This window comes from Harpia harpyja, chromosome 12, assembly GCF_026419915.1.
Source record: "Harpia harpyja isolate bHarHar1 chromosome 12, bHarHar1 primary haplotype, whole genome shotgun sequence".
NCBI lineage: Eukaryota > Metazoa > Chordata > Aves > Accipitriformes > Accipitridae > Harpia > Harpia harpyja.
This window is the reverse complement of record NC_068951.1, coordinates 1,771,744-1,797,259: the sequence shown is the minus strand read 5'-3', so window position 1 is coordinate 1,797,259 and position 25,516 is coordinate 1,771,744. Positions and strand designations below refer to the sequence as shown.

At 46.8% G+C, this 25,516-nt stretch overlaps 1 protein-coding gene across 27 annotated transcripts in view; it reads right to left on the bottom strand.

The window, feature by feature from the left end:
- Window positions 1–21,535, bottom strand: part of MSI2 (musashi RNA binding protein 2) — a 261,255-nt gene extending 239,720 nt beyond the window's left edge. For 20 of the 27 annotated variants that reach the window (XR_008237698.1, XR_008237699.1, XR_008237701.1 and 17 more), the window contains exons 1-6: window positions 21,413–21,535; window positions 21,170–21,210; window positions 20,909–20,990; window positions 20,439–20,523; window positions 18,425–18,472; window positions 16,096–16,137 (exon numbers count right to left, since the gene is read on the bottom strand). Coding sequence is in view for 24 of the 27 variants with exons in the window: in XM_052805013.1 (XP_052660973.1) it covers window positions 16,096–16,137; window positions 18,425–18,472; window positions 20,439–20,523; window positions 20,909–20,990; window positions 21,170–21,210; window positions 21,413–21,474 (360 nt within the window). In the remaining 3 variants the exon portion in view is untranslated. Of the gene's footprint in view, window positions 1–16,095; window positions 16,138–18,424; window positions 18,478–20,438; window positions 20,524–20,908; window positions 20,991–21,169; window positions 21,211–21,412 lie in introns of those variants that run through there. The other 7 variants (XM_052805012.1, XM_052805016.1, XM_052805021.1 and 4 more) reach the window with 3 other exon arrangements.
- Window positions 21,536–25,516: the final 3,981 nt, after the last annotated feature.

The window sequence follows — 25,516 nt, the reverse complement described above, 5'->3', positions numbered from 1 at the left end:
GCACACTGAACTGATGGCGCTTGAAGACCGCAGTATAGAAGCAAGGTCGTGGCATTTATCTTTGTTTTTAAAACTCTCGGTTCACTGCTACCAACAAAACAGAGACACCCACAACCTCAAAGAAAGGGGCAAGTCCATTCCGCAAACCTGCGCACACCACCACCGAAGGACAGCACGCACAAAGCGCTTTCAGTTTTTCCCAACAAAACACGTTTATCACCCGTATCTTCTCCCAGCAGGACACCCTCAGAGAAAGCGGTATGCCTGCCGTCCCTAGGCTCGGACCCATCCTTTCTGCAACCGCCCTACTCTCCACTCTGTCCCATGGTGCATAACCTCAGCCCACGTGAACCGGGGACACCAGCAGAGCCCAGTGCCCTCCAGTCATACCACCCCTGGAGATGGCAGGGCTAGCACGGGCACTGCAACGGGCCAGCAGCCCTTCCTCTCTCCTGGCACCACAAAGCGTGCCAGACACACACCACCACTGCTAGAAGCCCAGGCCACCAAGCAGGCAGTGCTCTCTCTGCAGAGCAGACATGCAGCCCCTGCCACAGGGAGCCCGCACCCAAAGCAAAAGCAGGTGAGCGCTCCTCAGGTCTGAATAACAGCTTTCTGACACAGCCTGTGGAAAAGCCCATCTAATGTAAAAGGGACAGAAACACTAGAAAGTTTGGATAAAAATAACTGAACACATCCGGAAAACTAGAAAGTGGTAGAACGCAGAAGGATCAGCTTGGGAGACCGTGGTCCTGGAAGACAGCCCTAACAAAGGTCACTAAAAGCCACGCAGACCAAAATACTTTCTCTAGGATGCCCGTTTCAATAGCAAGGCAGAAGCAGTTTAGCGTGCTAAAGAGGCATAGTGTAGAAAAACGGATGACTCTGCAATTAAAGCCTACAAACGGCGCCAAGAGATCCAAATGTGTTAATAAACGTAAAGCTCTGGACAAAGCACTTTAACTCTCATCCAAGCTTTCTTGTATAATGTGGCAATAATACCACTTCTTTATCTAATATAATTGCTAAAAGAACATATTCATACTGCAAGGTATGGTGAACTCCTTAGAAAGCAGGCTCTGTGACTGTGCAAAGTTTTCAAGTAAGACAGAAACCAGGACAAGCATGTCACTCATTTCTTTTTTTTTTTTTTTTAAAGTTTAACAGTCAACTCAAGTAAAAAGCAAAGTCTAACTAGACATGGGAAAAGAAATACTCTCATCCTCTTTTTAAAATAAAAACTGAGGCACAGGGAGATGCAATGACACAACAGCCTGTAACAGACCAGCCCAGATCCCCTGAATCCCAGACCGGTGCCTTTGTCACTGTGCTCAATAGAAAATACAAGTTATTCAGCCAGGCTGGCCACTTATCCAGCATTCCTGCTTGTTCGCTGGAAATTGCTATTCTAGGAGCCATCCAATCTTTAACGACTTCTGGACTAGTCTGCATTTGATTTCAGGGCAAAGGCCAAGCCAAGAGGGAGACCCCGCAAGGAACTCCTCCCTCCAGCTCTCAGTTCATTTTTAAGGCCGTCTCAAAGATGAAAACAAAATGTTTTAGTGCTCACGGGGGCTAAATATCCAGGGCTCTAAAATGAAATACAACCACCTTTCAAAGCCACTGATAGGCAAAAAGTACGTTCCTTAAAATAAAACACTGGGGCAGGAGTGGGAGTCATTCAGGACCAAAGGTTTCTTTTAAACTGATGCAAACAGAACTACCTATTTTTCATGTAAATTATTATTTTTTTTTTAAATCATAATCACTGCTGCAAGTCCAGCTACCCCTGTACGTAAAACCCTTTCCACATACATATTTTCCTGGGGGAAAAAAGGCTTATCCCCACAAAGGAGTATGAAATAAATTGCTTTACTGAAGGTTAATAATATCCTGTCGCCGTGGTAAAAGACTCAATTACAAAACCTTCAGAAGAGCTCCCAAGGAACTCATCTGCCTGCAGTGACAGAGGCTTAAATAGCCAAAATACACAGAAAGGCTAAGCACTTCCCAAAAGAGAGGAAGAGGGGAAAAAGATGGGGGGGGTTAAGTAAAAAACCTGGAAATTGGACACTCAAGGTTATTAAAAAAAAAAAAAAAACAACAAGCACACACGCACCACCACAGTTCCTCTCTGCACACACAATTCTCTATAATCTCAGCAAGAATTATGGCCTAGGGAGACCAGCACTAATTTTAGTATCAGATTTATTATGCAGCAGGGAGCAGAAATCAGTCAGGCCCGTCTCTCACTCCTAATGGGCAGAACTAGATCACGCTCCGGGAAGGCTCTACTGAAGAATAGCTCAGGCCTGGTGAAAAACAAAGCCCCTGGGGCTCCCCGAAGCACAAACACACTGCGTTCTTAGAAGCCACAATAAAACACAATGATACTCCTCATTTCTACAGCGCTGCCTGCCAGAGGATCCCAAAGCACATGAATTAAAGCTTCCAGCACGCCTGGCAGAGGAGCCTGCAGCAGCGAGGGAGGACAGCAAGGTCTTCAGGGTATTCAGCTTGGGACCCAGAAGCCCGGCCTGCAATTTGTCCTCCTCTACAGACGTGCCATATAGGCAAGTCCTCTGCGTGCGGAAGGGCAGCACTGTTCCACGGGCAGAGGGCTGCTGAGTGCGTGCAGGGTGCTCAGAGCTACAGCAGCAGCGACGGCCGTAAAAGCAGCATTTCGCAGCGACCGAAGCAGACAGAGAGGTTAAGCACTGCTCGGAGAGAAGCATGGAGCAGTGACTCCCGCCGGCTCCAGCGGACTCCCGCACGGCCTCCCCTTACCACGCAGACAGCAAAACTCCTCGGCACCCAAGTTCACCAGCACACCTTCGTGCATAGAGCCCTGGGCTTCAGTGCTGCTTTGTGCTGCTGCGTGTTCACACACGCAAACACACACACACACACACAGAGCTTCCCCCAGAAATCAATCAAACCCTGGCAGGGAGCAGCTCTCTATTCTTTGCTTCCCTTTCTTGCCCCATACTACAGTAGCTGACTACAGGTTTTGAAGCACCAGGCAGATGTCAGATGGGCGTGCTGCATTCAGTCTGTTCTTCTAGGCACTCACCCCTCCATCTTAAAACATTTTATAGCCTACCCCCACGCCTGCTTGTGCCCCACTCAGACTTTGAGCACCACTAGCATCATTCTTAAGATGCTTCAAATGCCCAGTGAAACCAGGCCTATTCCCAACAACTGTTTCTAATAAGCCAGTATTAGCTACAAAAGCCTTTTGCAGAGGCTTTTCATGACTGACTCACACCCGTCTCCAATGATGCAACACTAAGGCAACCTTCGCACATAGCTTCGACACTTTGTGGGGACTGAAGAAAATGCAGAGTTACTCACACAGCACTGACCGTGGCACAGCTGGGATGTCAGCTTCACAAACCCCACGTCTCCTGTCTTCACCAACACCTGGAAACATGAGGCACAGCGGGTGCAGCCCCAGCACCGCGTTGGGTTTGGAATAACTCTCTCCCAAGGCACCAGCAATTCCCACTGTTTCTAGCATCGCAGAACATGTGAGCAGCGCTTCTGTTTTCCACATCCATAAAACAAGGGTGATGACAATCACTTACCTCATCTCCATATGATGAGAATAAGGGTCAGATTTAAACTAGTTTAAGTCATTTCAGCACATAAGTCTTTTATGAAAGTAGGATGCTGATGTCTCCAGGAACGTACACCCCACAGACTTTCAACGACATTTTGAATAAAACTTTTCCAAGAACCAGTTTTTTATTGGCAGCTCGCTAAGATGAAGACCAGAAACTTTCAAAACATCACTATGTCATTTTGACTTCAAATAGAGAACAGGGCAGGCACTCATCTCTGAAAACTGCATTACCTACTTCTTCACGTATCTAGGCACTTCACTAGTAGTTTTCTGGTTTGGTTTTTAAAATAGCCTTGAGTGATTTAGGCAATTTAGGAGCTTTGCTTTGACCTGCTCTAACAGAAGTTAGTGGTTAACGCCTGCTAACTTCAGTGAAAGCAAAGACAATCGCCACTGAGAAATTCAGAAAAGTCCACTAAAAGCATACATGGTCAGTTGCGGTTTCTACCTGGTTCTAAATCAGTGCTACAGTAAATAAAAACAGACTCAGGAGTTTTGGATTCCTCTGCAGCTATTTTCCTCCTTCAAAATAGCTGGGGTTTTGCCTCCAAATTTCAGAAAAAAAAGGAAAAAGAAAAATGTAACCAGTTTTCTGCCCAACAAGTGCCTCCCCTACCCAAAAATCATCAACAAAACAGTTACCTTCTTAATGCCCAACCTTAGCCCTGGACCATTCATGTATTGCTCATTAGGAGATCACAGGACTTCTGGCTCCTGTCTCATTTCTTCCACTGACTCCCCACGTCACCCTGAGCAGGTGACTGCAATGAAAATTAGGAGACTGAGAAATTGACTTCAGGCAATGAACACACCTGCCTGAAAAACACGAACAGCAAGGGGCAGAAAAGACAGCAACCAGACCCTAGCAACACTGGCTGGGATCAAGTAAACTCAAACCATCTAAGCCTGTGCCTGTCTTGGGATTACTAACCTCAATGCAAAGTGCTAGACCTCTGCATATACTGCTCCTTCTACCACTCTGGCTGCCAAGCAGCAGAAAGTCTCTCACTCAACACTTCCTAGAGCAGTGGAGACATAAAAGCCTGTTTACAAAATGGGCACCAGATTACAGTTCAGGAATGCCACATTAGATTTAGTCACTTGCTTGTACCAGCAGTGCAAGCTCCCCATCTGCAGAGCAGCACCATGTCATGTAAGCAGTCCTCTGAAGCACCCAGCGAGTTCACCAAAAACCACCAGGCAGTTAATCTAAGAATTTCAGATCTTTAGGCCTGCCAAGCAGCAGGAAAACAATCTTGCATACAACCACCAAATTGCCTCTTCCTCTCTACAGCCTAGAGCACATTTTCACCTGCATAACCAGCACCAATAATCAGGCCAAGCAATTCAGGACTTGCTCTCTGATCTCTGTTCCACCTCAAGAAGCACTTGGCAGCATCCATTTGTCTACCTTGATCCAACGCTCTCCAGTTCTCAGGAATGCAAGACAAACAGGTGCTGTTGTCCTTCCCTCAGCTGGAGGAAATTCAGAACATTTCAAGGAAACAAAGGGAGGCACCCTCCAAAGATGAGGGACTGCACCTGCTGAAGACCTCTAAGAACATTAAGAAACAGCAAAATTTCCTTTGACCACATCCATGTGAGATGCTTACCCTGTCAACCGCATTCCTTCAGCTGCAAGCTGGATGAAATAAGGTTATGTTTTCTGCAAGGAGACTTGTTCTCTCCCACCTTTTTTTCTTTCCCCATCATTTTCAAATGAATTGACACTTTATTTTCCACATATTACAAGAGATCAGGATTACACAGCATCAGCTGAATAACATTCGGCACACACTCTCATCAGCTTCATGTGTTCAGATGACAGTGATGGGGACTATAAAAGCATGAAGACAGATAATCACTGCTTATGTCTGCAATTATAGTTCCAATAAAGTTTCTTCATGGCTCTTTAGCATTAAAGCCTTCGGACTGGTAACTAAATTGCTTTAATTTTTTTCTAGTCTATATTTTGTTCTTTTCCTATTGCATACACCTACTTGATTGAGAGAGAAATGCCCCTACTAAAATATCCACTGGAGATACCTATAAAATAGAGGTCCAGAAATCTAAACTGACTTCTAATAACTGCAACAAAATCAAAGCCATGCTCACAAAACTTTGGGGGAATCGTAACTATGGAGGACTTTCAACTATCATTTTATTTGATCTGGAAGATTAATGACACAGAGGATGTGACCAGATGAAAAAGACAGGGGAAAAAAAAAAAAAATAAAAATCACACAAGATGATCACAAGTCCCTCCTCATACATAAATTGCCAGGCACATCGCATGCATAACCTGCTGCTTTGATCACAGTCCCCGGGATTAGGTAAGTCAGGAATTTAAAGCACAAAGGTACTGTGGCAGGAGACTCTCTCCAGGTGCTTTTCAGCACCATCCACCCACCCCCAGGATCCCAGGCCAGCTAGGGCAGGAAATCCCCGCTCAGCAGGCAGAGGGGGAACAGAGGCACACAATTACAGTGCAGCCCGTCTCCAGCGCTTCGCTTCGCAATGGAAGCACGTCAGGACACACTCCTCATCTGCATAAGACGGAGGAACCGCCGCAGCCATCCCTATAAGCTCCAACAGGGAGGAACGACGGGCCACACAGAGAGAAACGGGTATGGTCCTGCAGCACAAAGGAGAAAGCCAGCTTCCAGGAGCTGGACCACGGGGGCGGAGGAGCGTCCGGCATGGCTGAGCGCCCAGCTCTGCGGGGAAGAGAGGAGCCAACGCTTATCTGGAGGCAAAGGGACTCCAGGACACCTGCAGCTTAGCATGCTTCCTCCTCTCCTCTCGTTACTGAGGGCACCAGGACCGACCCTGCAACGCAACGCGCCGCTGAGCCTGTTTAAATCCACAGCCAGTCTCCCCCTTGCCTCCCAGCACAGAAATGCTGTGCCCCAGGCCCCACGCTAGTTTGTAACCACCATGTGACCGGCATTAGCCATAATTCATACCACAAACTACCTTTCACATGCTGTGGCCTAGTGTCCTTATCTCACTTCCCCCTCCCCGAAGCCTCGCCTCGCCTCACCGCTGCTGTTCGGAAACGCCAGCGTACGGCGGGAACCTCAGGACTCAGCAGTTACAACCTCCGCCACGCACTGAAGCGCCGGCGCTCCAGTCAGGGCCTCCCCTATAAATTTTCCAATCAAAAGTCGTTAAAAACAAAAACCCCCTCGGTTTAACCCCTCAAAGACAAGTCGCACAAAGAGCCGGCAGTGTGCAATACTGATTTGCTTCACACACTTCCTTCCCAACGTCCAGGGACGCTGCCAACGTCTCTTTCAGACAGAGGCGGCCGTTTACCGTGTGGTACCGAACCTGGGCGTCAGGAAAGAGCCGTGTTCTCTGCCACGCGGAGGTGCTTTGGATAATCCCCTGTTGTCCTTTTTTCTGCTGACTCTTGCCTCTCCAGGCTCAATGGCAGCGTCAGTACCAGACCCATCAGGGCCTTACTTGGGTTCCCACACGCTACGCCGAGAAAGACCAAACTCTTACCGACAGCAGCTCTGCGCTTCCTCAGCGGCCAAACCCGGCTAACAGTGGTCCTGGGACACTATCACAGCAGGTTTTACAAGGGGCTTTTTCACCGAGTAATATTTGAACAGGGTAGAGTACAAATGTTAGGTATGCTGCGTATTCAGCAGGCCACCCATTCAGGCCTGGAGTTACAGAATTGACTTACAGAAAGCAACTGGGGAGGTAGGTGAGCTGTCTAGTACAAATACATCAATCAAAAAAAACCCAAACATGTTATACTAGAGAATTTTGAGGAGAAGGAGCCCCAGCCGCAAGAAGCCGACATCTTTCGCCGTCGTTGGCTCAGCAGGGCTCGATCGGGACTCGCATGAGAGATCTCCCAGGGATCCTCAGGACATGGCGGAGAGCAACGGCCTGACACCATCCCACACCACGGTCGGTAGCAGCCCCGGACCAAAAGGTGGGGCGATACCCCCGCGTCCTCAGAAAATTCCTATCATATTTCACATCTCAGCATTAACTTCAGATTTCTCTTCAGTGTTTTCTGTTCCCTTCCACAATTCACTGAGCACGCAGCGCTGCTATAGGCTTTGTAGGTCTGCCAAATACACCACCAGAAGTACACGAATTTCACCAGCAAATTAACATCTTTATACTCATTTACAACACTTTGCAAACCTTCGGCAAAAGGATAAATGCTCAGTGTATGTATCAGGCTCTGTGCACAGCTCGGGCTCAGAGCAAGGAATAGCACCGAGGCATCTCTGAACATAAATGATTTATAACGTGGCCAAATGGAAAACTATACAGAAGTTTCACTCTTTCAGCAAGCACTGCAGAAAAATCACTAGCAGCGTCCCCTTCAGCAACACCTTTTTCCAGCAGTGCAACCCACAGCAAACCTTCGGCCAGTGCTGAGGGTTTCCAGCTGACCAGCTTTTGCCACAAACCAAGCCTCCGACCTGAGCGATACCTCTCAGTCCAGTGGGATTTACAGATACTTGGGACAAATGCTCACCTTGCAACCTCTTTACGCAGCACACCAAATTACCCTTCAGGAAGATTCCTGAACAATGTTTATTCAGCAATTGTTATAAAAACCTCAACTGACTCTATCTAGCAGGCATTCTGTCTCCACCAGCATTCAAGAAGCTGAAAGTCTTGCCAGCACTTCACAGTCCCTATTTTAAATAAATCATATTTTCAAAACACTTCTTCACCTTGTGCTCCTCACCTTCTCTTTGATGCAAAACTGACCCAGAGAACAACATAAAGATGAGCTCAGAGTCAGGAATACTAAAACACAAATTAAAACAGCACAGCGCAGGTTTGGGGACACTACAGAAGAATTTCGTATCCTCTGGGCAACAACAGCACTCCCAGCGACCCAGCCCCGAGCCACAAGGACTGGAGCTGCACCAGGACCCTGCCTGCATTCTCAGCCAAGAAGGCCTTGCTCCAGCCATATCTCACAGTTGTGTGGCACATACAGAGGAAAATAAAACCAAGAGGACTTAACTTCAAACCCTGGGAACTACTTAATTCACTAGATATTAGTTTCTTTCCCCCACCCCACCATTTTCCCTCCCACCTGCCAGGCCACCTCATTACTGTCACTCTGCATCAGTTCTTGCTACGGTAGTTTTCTTGGACCTTTGCCCCTTCAGTCAGCTTGAAACCTCTTCCCTATTGTACATCAGAGTCAATGGGAAATTAATGCAAGTCTTTGCTGGGGGGAGGGAAGGGCAGAGAGAACGACGCTTTCTACTGCTGTCAATACTTCTTTTCCTTCACCCTTCTTGCCACCTACACTTCACCAACATATTAAGAAGCCTTGTCCGCATTTAACTGTGCTTGCTGAGGTCTCTCAAACTATTCCTCGTGTAGAACTGCGTTAAGTCTTAGCAGGGTAGGGTCCTTCTTTATAATACCAAGTTCCCAAAGTACAATCTCAATACTTAATTTAAGCCTACTCGGTCACAACAATATACCCAGCTGCAGATGTCCCAGCATGAGGAATGACTGAGCAGGGGAGAAAAACTTCCTAACATTCTTCAGATTTTCTCTGTACTCAAAAAATAAAGGAAATATTTTCAACAGGAGAGCAGCAAAATGCCAAAGTTTAGAAGTAACTTATTAATACCGCATGCTGATCTGACTACAGAGATTCACATTAACTTTCAAATTACTCAGCAAACCACAATTTCTACAGCAATAATACCTTAGAAACCTAAGCCATGTTGAACACTACTCACATAGTTTACAGAATTATTCCAGTGACTAAGGCAAATAGAACGTGTGATTGCAGGGCTAGAGACTAAATTAAGCTTAGACAATGATTTTTTTTTTTTAATTTTTTTTTTTTTTAAGTCAGATGCTACACTGACCTTGCAATCACTTTTTTGAGGAAACAGCAGATTAATATTTTCTTGTGAGTGAGATCCTCTGGTGGAGGGGGGGAAATGAGAGAGAGATGAAACTGGCTATCTCTGAAAGAGAAGTGATGGGACTGACCATATACAAAGTACTGTCAAATACACAAAGTAATCTTTTAATCTTTTTCTGCTACAGGCTTCACAGTTCAACAAAGCATTTAATAATGTGCTTTTAGTCCATCCTGATTCAGCAAAGCACTTACCCACATGCTTACGCCAACTTAAGTATATGCTTAAGTGCTCTCGCACAATAGGGGCAGAGAAGATTCAGGCCCTGCAGATGAACCATTTTCTGCAACAAGCCATTTTTTCCTAAGATGACTGGCTCTATTTACAGCTTCTCCTCCCTTTATAGCATGACCCAAAATGTGTTTAAATAGAACGCTAAAATACAATTGAAAAGTCAAATAACTATTAGGAACAGCAAAGACATCTCTGTATGGCTTAATGAAATACAGGAGTTGTTCTTTTTCCTTCTCAACATAACATATACCTTGATCTACACACACCACGTTACCCTGTTTCAATAGTTCTCCTCTAAAAATAAGTTACAAGTTCCCTTAATGCTTTGCATTTCACAACATTTATGAGACTATCACCAGAGTCAACAGGCTAAAAAAAGAATCCATTAGCAATAACTGGCCTGTCACTGGCAGTGACAAATAAATGAATTTGATGGTTTTAGATCAGTCATTAGTAGACCTACCCCCAGGCTGATAAAGGCTCAGCACTTTGCAGACGAGATGTACTCAATCTGGAAGCAGAGAGGAACACACAAGGGTGTTAGCATGCTGCTCTCCTTCCACTTCCCTGACCTCCCTCATTTCGGACCCTTTTCTGGCATATCCAAGCAACAAGGTCTCGGTGCAGAAAAGTTATCTGTTAGACACCATTAAAAATAATCCGACAATACAGAAAAGCACAGGGAATGTAGAAACCCCTTTAAAAAAACTAAAACAAAAAAAATCCCAAGTTAGATGATATTCAATTTTAATTTTTAGTTAGCAGTAAGTCAGAGGGAACGAAAGTACATTAGGACTATTCTTAACATGAAAGACATCCTTAGGCAATGATAATGGAAATACATACATTTTACACAAGTACAAGAAAGTCTTCAGGGATTAAGGACAACATGAGCAAGCTACCTGAGTGGTTGGGGAGAAGAAATAAATGTTTACATCTCCAAAACCAACAAAATTACAAAAATCCAGCTCAGCTCTTGCTTCTGACAAAAAACTCACTGCACTCCACAGAAAACCTTCCACAGCCCCTTTTTCCTCTGGCTGCCAGCATCCAAGAACAGAAATCATGCTCTGCCTCGAACAGATCGCGGAGAGCAGGAATCCAAGCCCAAGAATAATGGCTTTCAAAACCCTGATCCTCTACTACCTGAGAAGACCTGGGTTGATCGGCCAAGAGTCGGGCTCATCAACTTTTCCATTTGACCATTCAATGCCAGAGGGAGACAAATTCTAGGAGCAGCTTACCCTGGACAAGGGATCTACATCAAGGTTGGTTGAATAAGATGCCCAAACACTGGCCATTGACCATAAAGAGAAATCTCTCATACCGTCTGGTAAGGACTTCATATTACTCTGTATGCAGAAGATACAGTGATATTATTAAGGTACACATCTATGCCCAATGCCAAGAACAGGAAATACTTCCTCTCTTACTCCATCCAGACCTGCAAATAAAGGGGAGTTTAAAAAGAAGAAAAAAAGTCATAGGGAAAAGGTCTGACCTTGCTGCTCTCTTCACAGCCTCATGGGGAAGGAAGGGTGGCAGGAAAGGAAGAATCCTGAGTTCTGCTAGTGTGTTCAGTTCACATTCTTTTGAAAAAGACTTCAAAGTCTACCCAATACTTAAAATACGATGGGAAACAGTGGGACTAACCTGGAGGAGTTTACAGGCAGAAGCAAGGGAGGAAACAAACAACAGAACTCTTGATTTTCAAGGTCCATCATTTGCTTTGGAATAAAATCTCTCCCTGTTACTCTGGCTCATGCTTATCAGGCAGCCAAGGGACACAGACACCCCACCCACAGTTAGCTTAATTGGAATCAGACATCCAAATCCACTGGTTAGCTTTAAAAAAAATATCCCAGGTTAGCCTCGGTGTTATTCCAAAAGGGCATGCCCTTCATTTGCTGTTATGGAATAGCCAGCTTCACATGGGTTTAACCAGCAGTGACTCAAATGAAAGGAGAGTTGTTGACACTCTGTTTTTTGCACAAGAGGGAGGAACAGATGTGCACAACCGCACCTCTTACAGTCCATGCACCCGGCCAGACAGGAAACCAGCTAGTCCACAGACAAGGTATCCACAGTTTGCAGATACACTGACTGGAGCACAGAGATGCCAGAACCAGTTACCAGTTCTGCATTGTCCTCGGTCAGAATAAAACACATCTAATAAAAACATTGGTATTCAGCATCACCATCTGATTATCAGATAAAAGATATATTCCCTCACCAAATAAAGCCCTTTTGCTATTTTGTGACCAAACGGTCACCAGAATACTGTACCCAACCCACACAGACTAGATCCCAGATTTAAGACATGCAATCTTGACAACCACCACCTCTGCTCTGGGTCATCAGTAGACAGGGTGCTGGACATCCAGCACCCAGTGCACAGCCCCTGCCAGCGAGCTACAGGAGCATCTCCAGTAGCTAGGAGCAGTAGTTGGCTTGCCCTTTTTAATAGCCACTGAAGAGGAAGCATACAGACTACAGTCAGCAGGCCACATACACAATGCTAATGAATGCCACCGAATGCTACTACAAGTAGCTCCAGCTTGTTCACTTGCTGGAGCAATTCCCAACCATACGCATTATGCCCCTGTACCAAGTGCCAGGAAGAACAGGCACCTCGGTCCCATCTTGGAGGAACCTGAGCACAAAATACAACTGAGTGGGTAGCCTCACTAACTATAAACTTTGACTGAAGTTTTATCTGCCTCTGTTTCATACACGGCTTTGCATGAGAAAGCATCCAAATTTCTACACCTCTAAGTCACACGAAGATATGTTCATGGCCAAGGAGCTTCTTCATGGACTGAGGCTGCTGTCCTTTTGCTCTTCAGATTTGTTATGGTTTTGGTTTGTTGGTTTTTTTTTTTAAACAAATCCCTAAGGTGGGGGGGGTGAGGGAGGAAATTGCTTACATTTGAAAACATGTAAAGAACATGCTAAATTTGATAAGGTCTCTCCAACCTAATATAGCAGGTAATGTCAGAACTGACAGGCTATGTATATTAAAAAGTTATATTATTGTAGTCTTCAGTATTCAAAAGGGGGTATAAAACTACTACCCCCCCCCATCACTGCTGCTTTTTAAGCATTTTTAAGTCAGCAGAGTTATAAACGATCACCTGTTACAGAACGCCTTGCAGCACTTGGAAGAAAGAGATTTTTATCAAGGAATAGCAGCCACGAGAAAGCATACGTATATTCTTTTCATCTCGCTGTTAGCCACACACTAGAACCTCAACAAGTTAAACCCCTGCAGCAAGTTTCCTAAAACAATGGCTTCAAGTCATCCTGGACTTCAGGAGAGCAGGATTACACATCATGGCGTAATCCACTGGAGGCAATCACTGAGGATTTTCTTCGAGGGTCATTCTAAGAAAATCAGGGAAGAATGCTCTGCTGTTACAACCTGCCACTTCTTGCTCAGTAACCAATTTGCATCACCAGAGAGGTGTCAAATCATGGAGATGCAGTTTAAAAAGCTCGAAAGAAAGCATTTTACTGGGCTATGGTTTGAAAGGGGAAGACTAGCCAATTAAAGCGAATCAGAATGGGGGAAGGAACAAGCACAAATTATTGTGCATGCACAAATAAGTGAGCATGACCCTGCAGACCACAGCGAGCATGTGATCTGGCAAAGGAGGCGAACGCAGCCCAAGAATCAGCACAGCCACTGCCCACTGAAGAGTTAATCGTGCTGAGGCAGGTCAAAAGGGCTCCCGAAGGAAGGGGATGGATGGAGGAAAGTGCTGCCACAAGGTCTGCCTGAACAAGAAGGGGGAATGAACCAGCAGCCTTGCTTCCACCTCAGCTTCCACCTCAGCACCCAGTCACTGCCAGGAAGATCACAGAAAAAAGCCCAAGCCCCGTTTTGCTAAACATACCAGGAAGGAAGACTACTCAGGGAGAAGAAAAAAAAAAAAAAAAAAAAAAAAGAAGAAAAAATCTCCCCTTGCACCTAGAGAGAGACAGAGACATTTCATTAAATGCCATTAATCTCCACAGACCCAAGTATTAGCTAGTTAATTAGACTAAAGTACAGTCACATTTTAATGCTGAGCATTCGCTATTCAACTGGGATAAACGAACAACTAAAGTCCAAAACCTTCATTCAGTATCTCATTAAAAAACAGAAAACAAAAAGTCCAGATTATGAAATGCTGTCCAGAATACTACATCATAATTGATGTAAAAATCTGTTCTTTATTGCATCTGATTTTCTCCAATTTCCTAATGAGGCTCCTTTCAATCTTAAGATTTTTTTTCAAGTACCCTGTAGAAATCCCAACACTTTAGGAAGGACAAGTGTGTAAAAAGCAGAAACAGACACTGCTGACCTCTCCAGAGAGAGCGAGTTCCTGCTAAGAGTGGAATCCAGCGTACGCTCCAGGATTTGCCCCACACTTGAAAGATGTCTGTTACCAAAAAAGAAAAAAAAAAAAAAAACCAACACCAAACAAACCCACAAACAAAAAAACCAACCCAAAACCTACATGGAGAAAAACAAAATCCCCTTTGTAAAAATGACCTGATTTTGCATTCTTTAACACGAAAATTTAACTCACTAATATCCTCGGCATAAGACATGCCCTGTTTTTTTTAATTGTTATAGAAGAAATCACATGAGACAGCTTAACAGCTCCATTGTAAGCGTTATAAACTTTTACAAATAACACTGTAGAAACAGATAACTGGTAACTGAAGACAGTTTAAAATTTAAATTAGCCTTTAAAAGGTATTGGGAAGGGGGAAAGGAACATCAGTCACAGCACAAGATCATCTTCAGACTAGATGAAGTATAAAATTATGAAACCCTTCAAAATTCTGATAACTTTAAATTTTATCTTCGAGACAGCATTAGTCCAACAACATAATCCAGAAGCCACAAACCCTACAAACTATAAACTCTTTGCTTAGCACAGAAGCAAGCCAGGCACACCTTTATTTACTAATTAGTTATTAGATATGCCATATGAAGTGAAGAACCTCTAAACATTTGACTACATTAGTTTGGTTTAAAATTCCACAAATACGCTGTTGGGTTTTGTTCTCTCTTTAAAAAAATCACTAGCAGGTCTCCTGTTATATGCCTCGGGTTTTTAAATTACACATCGTTTTTCCAAGATGCATGTTTTGTACAATATTTAACTTTATGGTTCCACATGCTATTAAACTGCTTGCTTTCATGAGGAGCTATATGCAATAAGATTGTTAGGTTGAACTTGTTCAGGTAGTCTCCTGCCACCAACTTTAATCCACTTCTCTGTATTGACTTGCATCCACAACTTTGCAGCCTTGTCTTTCCATTTTTTAACAGAATACTGAAGTAACCCAAGATGATTAGAGTGTATACAAGTGGTATACACCAGCTAAATTAAGTTCTTCCAACAGGCTCTCAAAAACAAATTAAAAAAAAGAAAAAGTCAATTACAGAAGTTTCCTTTCAGCCTCTGGCTTTCAAAATTCAAATACAACTGACTGCACATTTGGATTTGAAACTGTTCTGTTGTTTCCATTAGGCACAGCCTAAAGAGCAACAACTATTCCATAAGCAACTCCTCCAGAAGAAATGGCACCCAGCGATATTTCAGAGTAAGCGTGCAGACAGAAGCTTCTCTGCACGTCACTACACCGTCTTTGTCCCAACGTGGAAACTGGCTGCACGATAGCAAGTGCGCCCTGGAAGAAGGCCACTTCTCCAGCCAGCCTGATCAGCTAAGAGACTTAAAGCTCATTGTTCCACTGTTCTTGCAAAAGAATACCCCGTGGCCTGAAGAGTTCAGAGCTTCATCAGAAACTTGCTATCCAATGCTTATTAGTCTCCAAACACATCTCTGAAGTTATACAAAAGAAAATTTGCAAACAATGAAGGCAGAGATATATTCCCATCCATCACAACCACAGAACTGAAAGCTCAGCTCAAAACAAGCCTGAAGTCTGCTCTTAATCCAAATGCTCTTCATAAACACCATGCAAAACATATTGCGTTAAATAGCATAACAAACGCAAGTAATGCAGCAACAATCTCTCGCTAGAACTAGAGAAGTCTCTGCTTTTCAGCCAGCCACAACTGACCGGGAGTCTGCAAGGAGACGGTTAAACTGGAGACACGTAATATCGCACAAAGCAGCTCTCCTGTAGTTTCACAGCCATACGCTGATACCCTTAAGACGCCATGCACTCCGGCTTTAAAAGCTTTCATTGCCAATTCCCTGTTTGAAACCTGAACTGCCTGGCAACAATGATTCTCTGTGTGCCTAAAATCCTATTATCGATCCTCCTACTTACCTTAGGCTGTGCTCGTCGGGGAAATGCAACTTTAGGGTCAATCTGAGGAAAAAGAAAGGGGAAATCAACAAGATAGCTTTTGTTGTCAATTTATATTATTTTGTTCTTAAATCACTGAATTATTAATCCCTCATTTCTCAGGCTTATAATTCAGCACACCGGGTCATCTAGAACTACTCTGGAACTGATGGATCACAGTCTGGGTTCGTCGAGGCGGGGGGGGGGGTTGGCAGGGGGAGGGAGACGGGAAGAGAGGAAGAAAACATCTCTTCTGTACACCTCCTACATCATCTTCTGGGCAACAATCTCCACTGGTACTCAGGGAGCTCCGTATTAGTCTCTGGCTGCTGCCTCTACAACCAAAACGGCGTGTTAAACGTTATCTGCATACTCGGAAGGTTGCACAGAAAGACGGCCAGCATTCCTGATCAAGATCTTAACCTGTTGTTTTTGACACCTGCACATTCCTTCATCTGGGTTTGGGGTTACTTTTGCTTTTATTTTTCTGCTTTGTTTTGTCAACTGACTAGCAACACCACACAAAAAAGAAATGCAAAACAAAGCCAAATTATTCATGTTTCAATTATTAAAACTAAAACATTAGAAGGACTACAAGATTATCCTTCATGACAACATGTCAAATTGATCTGGTCTGCTCACCCTCAAAGAATATATGTGAGCAATGAAAGATTATGAAGGAGCATTTATGGGAAGGGGTGGGAAGAGAGGAGAGTAAGACACAAACGAAACATACAAGCATTTTAAACCAGAAGAAACCAACTTCTTAAAAAAGATTTTCCATGAAGGAGTTACCTAAAGCATTCTTGAATGAAGCATGCCACCACAGAGGCAAAAAGGAAAAAAAAAAAAAAAAAAAAAAAAAAATCTTTGTTTTACCCCATGCTCCCTTGTTTTAAGATGCAGCATTGACTCCCATTGCGCTGCATAAATTAGAAAGCGCGTCCACTCTGCAATTCCAAAATGCTAATTCTGCAATTTTAAAAACAACTTCCACATGGGTCGTATTTAAAAAGTGACTCTTCTCTACCATTCAGAAATCACTTAAAAACAAAAAAAAGATACAACCACAGATGCATGGCTGGATGTAAATAAAAATCATACCTTTTAAACAACTACCCAGATTAAATCATCGTCTTTAAAAATGATTGCAATAAAATGTCTACGTGCTGCTGATTTCACCTCTGTTTTTTAGCGGCATCTGCACGCAGACACGTTCTAAATGAAGAGTCTGGAAAAGGATGTTTGAAAGGACTAAATCCTACCTTAACTGTGCAACTTGCGACTGCTTTCAGTGTCGTCTTTGACTATGTAACAAACTGATGAAAATAATCCTGATTGTGTTAAGTCATATTTAGAAGTAGAGGCCTTCTTTAATAGTTTGGGTTTGGTTTTTGTTGTTTTTTTTCCCCCTCAAGCTAACCCTGATTAGGGAAAGGAGATGTTTCCATTTAGTGTTGTTATTCCTGTGGTGATAGATATTCCTGTCACTGATAAATAACCACGGGCCTCTCCTAAAAAGCAGTTTTACTCAATTAATTTGTCAAAATTGGAAATCTCACAAACATTTGATGTGCAACTGATAAACTGATTTGTCTACAGCAGATACAAATGTAGTATCTTTTTTAGGACATACCTGAGAAATGAGCGATTACATGCCACTTTATTGTTCAAAAAGCATAAAAAGTAAAATTATTTATCTAGAAAGCTAACCTTTTCATAGAGATTAACATTATCTACAAATATATTCAGCACTGACTAGGCATTTGTCTACCGGGGAAATACAACAGGTACGGATTTTCCACTGCGATACCCAAAGGTGGAGGCAAATATGCCCTTTTCTACATTTGCTTCAAAAGTGAAAGTTTTCTCAACAAAGAACACCAGTCCCACCAGAAGGACATCACTGCAGAGTCCCACTGGTAAAAAGTTGGAAGAGCCATTAAACTCTAAAGCAACACATTCATTTTTGAAGGTCAGTTCAAAGAGCATGGAGTTCTTTGCACCACAGCGACAGCCCTTCTTAAATAACTGAGTTTTCCTTCACAAAACCTTTTGGATAAACACCATCAGCATTTGAAGATGAACACTAGCAATCAACATGGCAAATCCATACCTTTTGCATATCCCTGTCAACTATTTAAACAACAACCAAAAAAAAAAAAAAAACCAAAAACCAAACTTCTACCAAAAAAAAAATTAGTTAGTTAGGTACAATTCTACTTACTGTATCTACAAGTCCTCTAGGAAATGACTATAATACTATTTCTGATATGAATGGCCATTACCTAAACAAAGCTTTTAACGTAACTGTAAACAAGAGCGACGTTTCCATGCCAATACCCAACCGATCTGCCTCCTGTGCTGAACGTTGAAACAGAGTCAAATGCTATGTTATACTAAAGAACAGTTACTACAATACGTCTACAAATAAACGGCTGAAAGGGAACCTGGCCAGTCTTATGTTTTACTTTTAAGCTGTGTTACTGGTTCTAAGGTCGATTTCTTATTTAGATTGATTCAATCATTATCACACAACCAAAACTGAGGCAAATTTGTCCTGGTCAAGCTTTGCACCCCTCCCCCAGAGAAGAGCAAATTAATACATTGCAGGGACTAGACTGTGATACAGGAAAAAAGCTGGGGGAGGACCTAATTATAGTCAGAAATATGACAGGGTGTCCTCCCATGATTTATTTTTTTTTTAAACCGTCGTTCAAGATACTGTTTGCCTTTGTTCTTCTTATCTAAATTTATCTTGAAAAACATATAGAGAATATAGCTGTACATGAAAAGTCTGGCGAGTTTAATCTCAGGAGCACAGTTGAATCAGTTATCTTACCATATCTGATTAAACCTAAAATCAAATTATTAAGGCATGTGAAAGCATGGACTACGTGTTCAGACAAGCCCAGCAGAATTTGTAGGTCGAATTAAAACACTAGATTCCACCTGCTTCCACGAGAGCTTTGGGCTTTTTGTTTTCATACAAATTACATTTTAAAAAAAAGAAAAAAAAGAAAACCACACTCATGTTTGCTCACTGCTTCTTCTATTCTTCATTTAACTATAATCTCATACACACAGGCACACACAAGATGTTCCAGCACCGAGACAGGATTCCTCCTAACACCATGCTCACGTTACAATAAAACCTTTAAGATCCAGAATACATACTATAAAAGACAGTTACAGCAACGAACACATTCAGTACGTCCAGCAGAAGCTCTCTGCCAGACAGTTAAACCAACACGATCCTTCCCTTCCCAAAACGCAACCCCCTTCAGACCGATCAGTACCAAAGCAATAATGACCTCTACCAGTGTCCTTCCCCGCTCCCCTTCCAGGTTTGCTGAGGCTTAAAATTGCAACTAAGTAAGAGGCACAAAACTTCATCCTTTTGTATGGCCTTGATCGCAGGGAGAAAAAACAGGGCCTAAAGATACCCACGCTTGATACCTTTTGTTTGACCCAATACTGAAAATGCTGTATCAGGTCAAGGGGCAAACTTACATGTGGATTTTTTTATTAAAAACAAAAAACCAAATGTAATGTTTATTAAAAAAAAAAAAAAGATTGGCTGAATCTCAAGAGCATTTTCCTTATGTTATCCACTGGAGACTGAGTGTAGCAAAAAGCTCTGGAGAAACAACAAATAATTAGGATTTGTGCTTCTCTACCACATCTACTCTCAAGCTCTCGCATAGCTTTCCATAAATTAATGCGTACGTTTTGTAAGGGCCCTGCCATCACAGGTGAGGGGGATCTCTCCAAAAAATGACTTTGGGAAATGACACTAGAAGCAGCTTTTATGATTTGACAGTAAGTCACTCCCACCTTGAAACGCGCGCACCAATAAATAAACAATCAATCAAAAGAAGTAGAAAGTTCCCTGCCGAAAGCATTCTGCAGCAGAACACCAAAAAAAGTTGCATTTTACTCTACAATTTCTTCAATGTCACCGCTCGATAAAATGTAAGGCTGGGGGGGAGGAGCCATCGGTCGGTATGGGTAAAATCGGGTTTAAAAAAAAAAAAAAAGTTACCGCTTTTTGTAAGTTAAGAGGCAGACTCTAGGAGAAAAAAAAAAAAAAAAAAACCAAAAAAAGCAGCATAGAAAAAAGGAAAAAACCCAACCACGCAAAGTCCCGGTTCAATGACAGCTTGACACCGCCCCGCAAAAAAAAAAAAAAAAAAAAAAAAAACCAGCCGAAGTGGCAGCTGCGGCCGAGCGCGGGGCGAGGGCACGGTCCCTGTAACGTCGCCTGTCACCGAGAGGAAGGGCAGCCGGGCAGCCCCCCCACACCCCCCCCACGCACGACCTACCGTCTTGGAGTCCAGCTCGTGGTGGGGCTGAGCCAGGACTTTGTCTACACTCGCCGGATCCGCGAACGTAACGAACCCGAAGCCTCTGCGAGAGACAAAGAGCGAGGGGATGGGGGGGGGTGGGGGGGGTGGGATACGGATGGTGAGAACTAGAGATAAGGAGAGAAAAGTCATAAAAATAAACCGCTGTTTCCTTCCCCCCCCCCATCCCCTTCCCCAAAGCCTCCGGTTCCGAGGGCGGGCAGCCCCGACCCGGCCGTCCCTGCACCTCTCCGCCTCCACCGGCCGCTTTGTTTCCTCCTCCCGGCTTGGAGGGATGCGGAGAAACCTCCCGAAGAGACCCACCGGACACGCGTGAGATGGGGATTTGAGGACGGGGGGGGGGGGGGGGGGGTGTGTGCGGGGGTCCACCCGCCCCGGCGGCAACTCGCGAAGTTTGTCAACCCGACTCGGGTGGGCGGCGGGTTTACCTGGAGCGCTTGGTGGTGGGGTCCCGCATGACCATACACTCTCTAATTTCTCCGAATTTGCTAAAATAGTCTCTAAGGCTGTCTGCGGAGAGAGAGAGAAGCAGAGAGGCAGAGGAGGGGAAGGGGGGGGTGAGGAGGGGGGGGGCGCGGGCAGGCCCCGGCGCGGCGGGACGCGGCCCACGCGGGGCGGGACGCGTGGGGAGGTGGGGTGGGGGGGGGTGGAAGCCGCGACGGGGGGCGGGGGGGGGCGGCGGTCCTTACCTGGTGAGGTTTGCCAGCTGAGGCCGCCGATGAACATCTTGCTGGAGGGAGAGAAGAGAGCGGAGTTGAACGCCGGTGCGGGATCGGCCATTTTGACGGGGCACCTCACGGCGGCGCGGAGGGGCGCGGAGCGGAGCGGCGAGGAGCGGGGCGGGAGGGGGGGGGGGGGGGCCGGCCGGTCGGCCGGCCCCCCCCCCCCCCTCCCCGCCCCGCTCCTCGCCGCTCCGCCGCCCGCCGACTTACCCGGGGTCGTGCTGCGCCTCGCCGGGGCTCCCCGAGGTAGCCTGGCTCCCGTCCGCCTCCATGGCCGCGCGGAGCCCGCAGCGATCCGCGCCGCGCCGAGCGAGAGCCCCTGAGAGGACACCCCCCCCCGCCCGCCCAACCCGCCCCCCCCCCCCCCGGGCTCCGGCTCCGGCTCCGGTTCGGTTCGCTCCGGTTGCTTTTCCCCTTCCCTTCCCCCCTCCTCCTCCTCCTCCTCCTCCTCCTCCCTCCGCTACCGGAGGATCTCACTGGAGAGGCGCTGGGGAAGCAGCCAGATCCGTCACACGTGGGATCGGCTTAGCTCAGCGCCGCGCCGCGCCGTCCCTCCCTCCCCCCGCCACCATCCTCTCCTCCCTCCATCCCGCGCCGCCTCTCTTCTCTTCCCCCCCCCACACCCCCCCAACCCCACTCCACTCCGCCTCCCCTTCCCCTCCCCTCTCCCCTCCCTCCCGCCCGCCCCCGCGCCACGGGGCGGGGCCCGCCGCCGTCGCGTGGCCCTGCCGTGACGTCACCGCCGCGGGCGGGCGGGCGCGCGCGCCCCACGGTAGCGAGCACCCACGGGCGAGCAGCGCCCGGCGCGCACACGCACGCAACGCGCAACGCGCAACGCGCACACACCCGGCAGCCGGTATCGGCGGGAGCCTCCGGCTGATAACACACCGCTCCGATAACGGCTCCGACAGTCCGTCCCCGCAGGCCTGCCTCGGGCGTCCACGCGTGTCCGTGGGCCCGTCCGCAACGGCGGAGCGGACCCCCGAGGTGGTGGTGGCGGTGGTGGTGGAGGGGGGTGTCTCTCGCGGGGAAAGTGGCGCGAAATGCGCCGTCCCCCCCCTGCCCTGCTTCCCCCTCGGCACAGCCAGGCTGGTGTCAAATAAGTAATTCCAGGGTCTGGGAAGAGTCCGTGGGCAGGGGAAGGTGGGTGTCCGGCAGAGGAAACCAAACTCACTTTTAGGGACTGGTGAAAAATTCGGGCATTGCCGGGAGGTGTCGTTTATCCCGTCACCCAGCCTAGGCATCGGCACCCGCTCTGCCCTTCGCGTGGGCACCGCGCACAGCCCGGATCCTGCAGACACCCTGGGTTTAACCTACAGCCGGACTGGGGCTGCTCAAAGAGAGCGGCTGGTGCCCAGTTCCCCCGTGTCCCAGCATCCCAGGGCTCCCACGTCCCAGTGCCTCCACGTCCCAGTGCCCCCACATCCCGGTGCCCCTGCATCCCAGTGCTCCCACATCCCGGTGCCCCCACGTCCCCGGGCTCCCACATCCCGGTGCCCCCGCATCCCGGTGCCCCCGCGTCCGGGGCTCCGGCAGCGCTGCTGCAGCCTTCAGCCCCAGACAGGCACTGCCCGGCACGAGTGACAGCGTTTGCCCTCAGCTCCTACATTTTACACTCGGCATCTGAACAGCACTTCGCAGCGTCAGACGGAAGCGGCGATGGGGCTGCCAAGTATTGCCGTAATTATATAAGGTGAAAGCAATCAGTTTCACCTAAATTAAGAAGCGCTGAGCGGGAGCACGGGCCGCCCGCCCGACGGGACTGAGCCATGTTGCCCTACATTTTCAGAACCATCCACGATTCCGAGTACCTCAGCTCGCCCGAGACCGAGAGCCTCCTAACCAAAGCCCTCCTGGCTCAGGGGCCATGCCTGCAAGAGCTGTTTTGGGGTCACCAACTATTTCAAGCTCAGGGATTATAGTTTTTTTTATTGGGGGGGGGGGGGGCAGTGTGTGAATGTACTTTCCAGCAGTGACTAATGAACAAGGCGTAAATTAGAGGACGTGCAGGCCTACCGGAGAAACAGCCGTTCTTCATGTTTTGATGCCGACCGCTGTAAAAATATGATAAAATTCCCTTTATTGGGTTTGTTTTGACATGAAGTGCTGAATTCGGGTTCAGCAGCGTGGCAGGTGCCTGCACGGATCTCTGCGCTCCTTGTCCGGGCGGGCAGGGAAGATCCCGGCTGCTCCAGCCGGGACAGGAGCTGAGCCGGCCCTGCCCCAGCGGGGCGAGCGGCAGCGATGTGCAAAGTACATGGATGGGGGGATTAAAGAGCGGTCTTTTCCTCCCCCCTCTGAGCCTCCTTTAGATCTTAGCTATTTCTCGTAATAATCACCGGGAAATTACTAGTCAGGAGTGTGGTTCCTGGGGTTATATTACCCCTTTAATCTCTCTGACCGTGGTGCAGAATTTTAAAGGGGTTCCAGGAAGAACAAGCGCGAGACAGATTTTGCTGATGGACAGAGGGAACTTCAGCGGACCTGATTACAGCTCAAGAAAAAAATTTGGATTTCTATATATTAAAATGAAATCTTCACTGTTATCCCTTACATCAGTGAACATTACAGGTCGAATGGCTTTTGAAAGACTTTATCGGTACTTTCTCTTTTCCGCCTTTCCCAGAGCCGTGGCCGGGTTCAGGCAGGTGACCGCTTTCAATCTGTTCAGTCATTTTCGCTATTTCTCCTGCACACGCTGCTGAGATTTACAAATTCAGCTCATTTTCAGCCAGCCTTCCATTACCGTGTTTGTTTTTGCCCTTGGTCAGGTTTACAAACCTGAGCAGTTAATGTATGTACATTAAGCTGGAACCCCCCAGGGTCCTTACTCCGGGCGTTTTGGCAATGGCCATTTGATGGTGTTTGCAGGAGGAAAATCCCACTAATGACGGATTTTGAGAAAGCCCGGGACAGCGCAGCCAGGAAAGCGGGTGCAGGGCTTTCCCCTCTCTTCGAGGCTGCCCTCGCACCTCTCCTCGTGCCCAGAAACCAGTTCTGCTGCCCCCAGAGCAGAGCCCGCTCCCCGAGAACACGGCGTGCCCGAGGGCAGCGGTAGATGCTGCAGCGTTAGAAAACGGCCCAATGCAAACCGCTGCCCGACTGCATCTGCAGAGCACACCCAGGCCAGCCGCCTGCGATCCTCTGTAACGTCACCAAAAACCAGTGAGCGCGTTTACCCTACCTGCCACCTCCGCTTACATCCCGCTCGGCACACACCCGCGACTGGTAATTACACCACAGCTTTCTGCGGAGCAAATTATTCTAACGGTACCTAGGGCAGAATTTGGCCCAGGCAGTTAGTAAAATTAGTAAAATGTTTGGGCTATGTCCAGAGGAAACAAGTTTCCCTGCCGTCCGGTCCGAGTACAGAGGAGGCAGGCACCCCACTTTGCTGCCCTGGATGCAGATGGAGAGAGAGAGGGGGGTCAGCACTGCCGTGTTTCTGTCCCCAAACCCTCCGCAGTCAGCATAGCCCTGCAAAAGGGACTGACCACTTCACTGCCCCGTGTTCCCGTGAACAAAAGCCATAACCGCTTCACCAGGGACGCTCTGGGGGTGCGTTCAGTGCCTGAAGCCCACGGGTGACGAACCAGGACCCCCTGTCCTGCTCCCTGGGCAGCAGACAGCACCCATCTCCAAAGGTGCTGTTCCAGCCCCAATCCCCAGCCTTTTCTCCATACCGGGGAGAGTTTGCAGGCTTGCCCTTTGCTCCCCTTCTCTCTGACCTCTAATGTTCATGCTAAAAATCTGAACTCCCAGCAGACTTTCGGAAGTAGCTAATGAACTGCGAAGCTGACATCTGTAACTGCTGGTCAGTGGTAACATTCTCCCTAGCTGCACAATTAAAAGTTTGAGCATTTATTCCAATAACAAGCAAAGTTGCTGCTATCGATACAAACCAACCCAAATTCTAGACGGTAGCTCTGTAGACAGCCAAATTCAGGCAGACCACATCTGTCCATGTACTCATATAGCACCTACTTCTCATTTACAGGTTTTAGCCGCACTGATTTCCTTTTGATATATGGCAACTCTGTTTCAGATCAGAGACTGAGATGCAGAGTTTGTTAAGATAAGCATTTATAAGGCTTAAGCGACATATGACTCCAAATCTCACTGAAGATGTGTGGGTCCTGAGAGCTTGATCCCTGAAATAAATAGATCTTGGGCTCCTAAACCAGCTAGGGGCCTTTGGAAATACTATGCCAAGTAAGGAAGCTGGCAGCTGAGCTGGGTGTAGGTCCTAATCGCCCACGTCGCAGTCGTGTGCCCCAGCTGTTTGGACATCTTGTCTGTGCCGTGCAGTGATGC